General features: G+C 49.2%; 1 protein-coding gene across 2 annotated transcripts; it reads right to left on the bottom strand.

Moving 5' to 3' along the window:
• Nucleotides 1–884: 884 nt before the first annotated feature.
• Nucleotides 885–4775, bottom strand: LOC110304128 (transmembrane protein 92-like). Of its 2 annotated transcripts, none has more exons than XM_021175365.1 (5): nucleotides 4695–4775; nucleotides 2057–2079; nucleotides 1494–1577; nucleotides 1154–1352; nucleotides 885–986 (listed from the first exon to the last, which is right to left on the bottom strand). In XM_021175365.1, the coding sequence occupies exons 1-5, from the start codon at nucleotides 4773–4775 to the stop codon at nucleotides 885–887; spliced, it is 489 nt and encodes a 162-aa protein (XP_021031024.1). The 2 variants fall into 2 exon arrangements, with proteins under 2 accessions (XP_021031024.1, XP_029339047.1); XM_029483187.1 differs by having other exon boundaries at nucleotides 1298–1352.
• Between the last annotated feature and the right edge of the window lie 2974 nt (nucleotides 4776–7749).

Raw genomic sequence — 7749 nt, 5'->3', positions numbered from 1 at the left:
CTTCCCTTCAGAAGTCAAGTTTAGGATGGGTTTAGATGCAGAACTTGGAACCCAGGCTCAGGAGGATGAGGAGTAAGGTGGGGTCTGCCTCTGCTACCACCCCAGGGGATTCCTAGAGAGGAATGTGGAAGGAAGTGTTCCCTGGCCTAACTCCAAGGAAGTCTAACCAAGTCTCATTCTACAGGCTTTCTCCCCACCCTGCCTTCCCCCAGAAGCTGTTTTCTGGCATGTATCTCTCTAAGAGTCCCATTCTTAATCAAGTTCTTGTCTCCCCAGAAAGCAGGTCCCAGGCATAGAACAGGATCCAGAGAGTGTTTCAGTTCATTTATTCAGTGCCCCCCAGACCCCAGGAAGGTGAAGGTCTATGCATTCATTCACATCTTGGATGTTCTGTCCTCCCAGCAGGTGCTCAGTGCAGTCAGTCACCACTTGAAGAAGCTGGAAGGGTTTCCTCAGCCTCTGACCTTGTCTCCATCCCCACTTAGCAGCCAGCTGTGGAAACTTAGTCCCCGTGTTTTCTTCATTGCTGTGAGGAACAGTGAGGTCCTGTCTGTCCAGTATGACTGGAAGATGGCTCAGAGTTGTGCAGTTCACTCCAATCTCTTCCAGGCACAGAAGTGCTGCTGTAGGATGGCAGAGCGAGCTGTCCAGACAAGATTGGCAGTCCACTAGCAATGATCTCTCTACATCCATGACAGCCACCCCCAGTTCTTAAAAATGTCAACAGTCTTTAGTGTGGACAGAGATTATGGCTCCATCTTAGCTCTCATGACAAAAGGGGAGGGGTAGCAGAATAAATTAAATCAAAGGACAAGAGACATGATGGGATAGGCAGTTATTCCAGGGTCCTGGGCTTGATCCAGGAGCTTTGTGTGTGAGGAAGCTCAAAGGGTTGAGTAGGCATGCCCTCTCATCTGGCCAGCAGGGCCCTCAGGCCTGAGGCTGTAAGGAGGAGGTGGTTCTGTGGGAGTTGGCGGCAGAACAACCTGCAGGAGAAAAGGGATACTGGTTTTATTTAGGGTCTGGGTAAATAATGAAAATTATTATTGGCAAAGTAATCACCAATCCCTTATCCCCTCTCCCCAACCCATTATTTCAACACGTTGGACAGCCAGCTATGAAACACACTAGGTATTGGGACAGAAAGACCCACCTGACTGTAGGGTGGTGGTGGATCCAAAGAGGTGTCCCTAATGCTCTCTAGGGGAGCAATGGAGGGCGGTTCTGGAGGAGTCTGATGATCCACTGTCCTGAATTCATGCTGCAGCTCTCTGCACTTGGGACAGAAGTGCTTCACTAGAGCACAGACACACAAAAGGGGTAGCATGATGCATACATTGATGAACACGATCCTAAGGAGGTGGGGAATGGTGTTGTCAGAAGTGCCCAGGCCATGCTCCTGTGCTATACCTCCTCTATCACCCACTCCCAACCTGTTTCATGTGGACCCAACCCTCAGTGAAGATGCCCAGAAGTGGTAACCATGGCCTTACATGAAGGGGTTATTTGCAGGGAACGAGAACTTTCTTTCTGGGCAGCAGTCATTCTCACAGCATGTGAATCCTTGGATGCAGTTTCTAGTCAGAACAAAAAGGCATGAGGAGATACTGATGGCATCAGAGTGTCAAACCAAAGGGTCCCTCTTCCCTAGACACTTAGACCCTCAGGTTGCCAGGCACCCTTAGTGAGTGTGAACTACAGATCCATCCTGGGTACACTGAGAGGAACTGGGGTCTGGACTTGGGACCTGAGTTCAGAGTTCATCAGGGCAGTATGCCATTGTGCCTCAGGCAGAATGGTCCTGATGCTGAACTTACATGGGACGCAGGAGTGGGACATTGCTCATTTGACTCCTGCTCCCCACTCCAGCTATGAAAGGTTGGGGATTAGCAGCAGTTACAGACCTGAACCCCATGGTTGGGTAAGGTGTGAGGGGCTATGGTTCCAGCAAAAGTGATATGAATTAGGTGTCCGTCCCCTTATCCAGGTCAGAATCTGAGCACACACCCATCCCCCCTGCCTTTACTGACAAGTATTGACAAAGTCCCATACTTACAGGATGTCACATGTGTTTACAGTCTGTGGAAGAAAAAAGCAGAGGTCAGAGCTCAAATCCTGGGACTTGGGTCTCAGGTGTTAGAGTGCTTGTCCAGCATGCAGATAAATCAGGGAGGTGTGTGGAAACCAGGGGTGCTGCCCATCAGAACTATTCAAGGCTACAGAGCAAGTCTGACGCCAGATTGGGAAGAAGAAACGCTGTCTCAGAAAGAACTGGAGGCTACTGTCTGTCTGCTCACACGTTGTTCCAGACACTGGGTTCCACATTCTCCCTCCTATCAACTACCACGCCCAGGGTAAACAACTGGAGCCTTCCTCTGCCTCCCCAAGTGCTGGGATTAAAGGTTCAAATTGCCAAGCAAGCTCCTTCACCCTTTTTCATTAAGACAGGCAAGGGTCTCACTGTGCTGCCCTGGCTAGTCTGCAATTCGGATATCTGCCTGTCTCTGGCTCCAGATGGCCGGCTGGATTAAAGATGTGGACCAGTACACCCAATTCTCTCTCTCTCTCTCTCTCTCTCTCTCTCTCTCTCTCTCTCTCTCTCACACACACACACACACACACACACACACACACACACACACCTGCAGATTGGCCTAGGAAGCCTCCTTTATTGGGTCCTTAGCTTCAGAACCCCCCAAAAGCAACCTAAATCCCCCACTGCCTCTACCCCCATGATCTGGTGTCATAGGTAGAGACAACTCTGGGAGTTCACTAAACATATTCAGGTCCTATTCATTCTCAGATCCCTGCTGGGAACCCCCTGCCCTGCATCCTTCAGTATTTTGAGGCACCCAAGGTCTCCATACAGAATCCCATCCTGTTGATAGCAGTACTGTCTAAGCTCTTAGTTAGGACTCTCTTCCCCCAGGTATCAAGGCATTGCCCTCTCTGGCTACTTCACTTAAAACCATTGCCAGGTGTGGAGGTGCAATAATCTCAAGAATCCATAGCTTCTATAGCTTCTAATCCATAGCCAGAACTAGGCCCTCTCTCAACAAATAAAGAAGAGGAAGCCAGCTTTTGATTTTGCCAAAGATTTTTACAATAGCATTTCTTTTGCTTAAAAAATAAAATAAAATAAAAATAAAAGAGAGAGAGAGATAAAAAACGACAGGTGACAGTCACAGCTAGGATTGTTCCCTCTCCATGGTCACAGTAGCTCTGTTCTATGGTTGAGGATGGGTGCTGTGAGCTAAAGACACAAGGGGCCCAGAAACTCACTTTCTCTATCTCTGTCTTTCTCTGTGTGTCTCTCTGTGTCTCTCTCTCCCCTCCCTGCCAGTCTTCCAACTATCAGACTCTTGTCTCGGACCACATTTATTTTTCAAGACGAGGTTTCTCTGTGGATCCCTGGCTATCCTGGAACTGGGTCTGTAAACCAGGCTGGCCTAGAACTCAGATCCACCTGCCTCTGCCTTCCTTCTGAGTTCTGGGATCAAAGGTGTAAGCTGCTAACATCACTGGGCTCCTATATTAACTACATTTAAGCATTGGTTAGGCCAGACATGGAGGACATCACCTTTAATTCCAATGCTGAGGTATAAAAGCAGGCCTCTGTTGAATTCAAGGTCAGTATAATCTATATTTTGAGACTCTGAGTTAAAAAAAAAAAACTGACAGGTTTGATAAACTGGACCAGGATTATTCTGTGTTGCATCTTAACCAAGTAGTCTGATCAGGATGGTTGGGGGCCTGAGGTTCAGTAAACATGGATTGATTAGATCTGATTGGGAGGACTGACAGTGCCTATACTTGGGGCTGCAGAGAGGCATCAACCAACAATGCAGAGGTCCCTGGTGTCTTGATACTGGGTTCACTCATGCATAGCCTTGGATGGAGAATGACAGGTTCCCAACAGCCAGTGGACCCTGTTCTGGGGAGCAGACTTGGGACTTTACTTACCCCCACACCCATAAGAGATTCTCAACCAAGATTGTAAATTTAATCTGAATTGAGGCCAGCCTGGACTACAGACTTCTAGGATAGCCAGGACTACAGAAACCCTGTCTCAAAATACAAAACAAACCAACAAATAGAATGTACTAAACAAAGGCTTGTTCTGACCACCTCTGAGAAAAACCCGCCAACCCCAGACACTTAGAGTTTGAACATGAACAAGAGCTCAAATCCTGCCTCCCTGTGATCACTGTATGAGGCCACCCAGCCAGGCAGCCAGGTCTACTCTGAGATCGAATTCAAACTAATCCAAGAAGTGGGAACCTCCACTTCCCTGGTACACAAACAGATAAGCCTCAGGGAGGGACAATAAACTACGTCCCAATGAGGAACAGGGTAGGAGAGACCCCTAACCCAGACAAGCAAGACCTCAGGTTCCTCAGCCTGACTCAGGGCTTAATAAGACATGCCAAGACTAAAACGGGGGTCACTGATCCTATTCAGGGCTGTGGTTGGGGCCAGCTCCCAGGTAGCAACACAGCCCTGCCAAGACAGGGGCTCAGGTTTCCCCAGTCTCCCTGAGTTGTCCCTACCCACAACTTTCCTCAAACACAACAGACAGGAAGTTTCCAATTGCCTGTGGTTAAGGTAAGTCCTGACAAGTTAAGTTGGGGACTGGGTTCCTAGGCAGGCTTCTGCCCCTTTGGGTCCTCAAAAGTCACAGAGGTCTCGCTTACCTCATTGAAGCTTACTCCTTGGAGACTGGAAAGCAGGCCAAAGGTCAAGGTGAGTGTGCCGCAGACCCAGGCGTTCAGCATCCTGCCAAGGGGGCCACTGAGCTTCAGAGTGTAAGGACAGAGTGACAGGGCAGGACCTTTCCACTTCTCTCCAGCTATGGGCCCAGCCTCGGGATAGGCACAGAGTTAACACACTGGAGTTAACTGGACCAGGGCTGCAAGCTGAACAGGAGCTCAGGGAAGAGAAGTGGAGAGGAGCTGGCCTTGCTTGAGTTGAGGACTAGGAGGTGGGAGGTTAGAAGAGGTTGATTTGCAGCCTTGTGTGTTGGATGGAGGAGAGCACTGTGGAAGTCCCTCAGCTGAGCTGTGCTTAAATGGTGGATAGAGCAGGGCGTGGTGACACCGCCTTTAATCCCATCAGGGAGGAGGCAAATCTCTGTGAGTTCAAAGCTAGTGTGATCTAAGTAGTGAGATCCAATCCAGGGAGGAGCCTGGATTAAAAAAAAAAGCCAGGTGGTGGCATCACAAGTCTTTAAATCGAAGCCCTCAGGAGACAGAGACAGGGAGATCACTGAGGCTAGCCTGGTCTACTGACCAAGAGTTCCAGGCTAGCCAAGACTACACAGAGAAACCCTCGGGGGGGTCGGGAGGCTGAAGAGTCTGGGAAGTTGACTCAGAGGTTAACAGCCGTTCCTTGGACCTGGATTCAGTTTCCAGCATCTATATACAAGATGACTCACAAGCATATGAAACTCTTACTTCTAGACGATACGGTCACCCTCTTCTGAACTCTGATGGCATCAGGCATGCATATGGTAGACATACATCTACGTAATAAATACTCATACACATAAATATGAAATAAATAAACCTTAAACAAAAACAAACCAGTAAGGTCAGCCAGGTGATTCTGTGGGTAAATGTGCTGTACACCAAGCCTGAAAACCTGACTAATGTTTTGTTTTCTTTGTTTTGTTTTTGGGACAGAGTCTCTCTACATGGCACTTGCTGCTCTGAAACTCACTACATAGACCAGGCTATATTCCAAATCACAGAGATCCCCCTGCCTCTGCCTTCAGAATACAGTGATTAAAGGCCTGTGCTCTCACATCCAGAAATCGATCTCTGGATCGTGTAGATCCTTCTGGACCCCATGGGTTCTTCCGCAAAGTGGAAGGAGAAAGTCAACTCCATGCACTTGCTCGCAAACACACACACACACACACACACACACACACACACACACACGGGGGGGGGGGGGAGAATGAATAGATGTAATTAGATATCTTTTGTTATCGTTTTAGTTTTTCAAGACAGGGTTTCCAGGGTTTCTCTGTGTAGCTCTGGCTGTTCTAGAACTCACTCTGTAGACCAGGCTGGGCTTTCTGATTTGTTTTTATTTCAAAAACTCAAAATAAATGAATAAACTTTGAGAGATGAGCTCACCACTGGAGGGCGCTGTACTGGCCAAACACAAGAGAGGCAGAGATTGTGGGAAAGGCAGGCCAAGGCCCAAGAAGGATAATGGGTGTGTGTCACATAAACAGAGCCATTCCTTTGTGGTTTGTCCAAGCCGGGGGAGGGGGGGTGAAGACCCTGAATTGGGGAGGAAAAGCTTTGATACAGCATTCCCCACAGTACTGGGATATTAGTGTCCTTGCAATTTTGTGTGGGGGGTGCTGCTACAGTTCCCTTCTGACTAAAGAAAAATCGAGGCCCAGGACTTTGTTCACTGTGGCCATAAAGCAGGTAGCCCTTAGGAGGGGAATGAACAGGCCATGTGGGATTCATGGAAGGACTCAGGCGGTCAAAATACGGCCGCCAGGTGGCAGCATCGGACAGCGCCAATGTGCACCCAGGGACACTGGACTTGACTTGAGAGGCTCTGGGGCCCCTTGCAAGAAAGACCCCTGGACAGGTGGATGCATGCTGAGTGTCAATGATGGAAGAGAGATATGTGACAGCCAAGCTCAAGGAAGTGGTACAATGAGGCAGAGGCTGGATCGCTGTCTAGTCTAGGGACACAGGAAAATCACCCTTGGAGGCTCTGATGTTAGTGGGAGGTGCACCTCACATCTCCTGTTACCTGTCACTCTAACGTGGCTACTGGGAAACAGGCAGCTTCTTGGAGACGTCCCCTGACCACTGGTTCCCTTTTTACCTGACATACTGAGAGACTCTCCAAGCCTGGCCTTTTCTCCCAGTCTCTGTTTTCTAGTTTCAGTGTCTCCCTGTCTCTAAAGGCAACCTTTGGCACCCCACCCCCACCCCCTGTTTTTCCTCACCCACTGTAGGTCACTGGAGCAAGACTGTTTTGGTTTTGGCTTTCCCGCATTTCCCTGACTGCTTTGGTCCCTGCACTCCTGTGCCTCAGGGACACTAGCTCGTTCATTCTCCTCCAAGGATTTGGCCTCTGGTCTCTCTCCCACTTTCTGCCTCCGTTTCTCATTATCCCTTGGCCCCTTCTAGTGCTTAAAAACAGAACCTTTCAGAACCAAGCCAAGTGCAATTGGGATGGGGCCCCTGAGAATCCCCTCTCCACTTGCAATCTCTGGAGACTGAGGCTAGGGAGAGTAAAGGGGAGACAGGAGAGTATGGCTCTCCTTAAAGCCCCTGTAGTTAGTAATGGAGCCTGACTGAAGGCCCCTGCCCACAGCTAAGGTGGAACCTCCATGGGACAGTGCTGAAACTTCCCAACAAAATTCACACTTCTGCCTCTTGAGTGAAATTGTTGCTAACTTGGACTTCTGGTTCTCCTGCCTCTGCCCAGGTCCCACTGTGTCTGTCACCATCCTGAGATATACTTCTATGTCCCTTCATGCCCTGCTGCATGCCACCGTGTCCAGGCTTGGAGCCTCTAATTATGTCTCAGGAAAGAGGAGATGGCCAGGGACACTTGGTAGTTGAGAAGAGAGGTGAGGATGTGTGGGATGGAGAACTGAAGGGAAGTAGCTCGTACCAGTGGCCCTGATGGGCAGAATGGGGCTGGTGGTATTTATTTCCTTTGAGTTTCTAGCATCCATCCAACCCACATGTAGTATTGCCAGAAGAAGGA

The sequence above is a fragment of the Mus caroli genome, unplaced genomic scaffold (genome assembly GCF_978045245.1).
Source record: "Mus caroli unplaced genomic scaffold, Mus_caroli_1 scaffold_13, whole genome shotgun sequence".
Classification (NCBI taxonomy): domain Eukaryota; kingdom Metazoa; phylum Chordata; class Mammalia; order Rodentia; family Muridae; genus Mus; species Mus caroli.
Note: the sequence above shows the minus strand (reverse complement) of the source record. Positions and strands in the feature narration are given on the sequence as shown.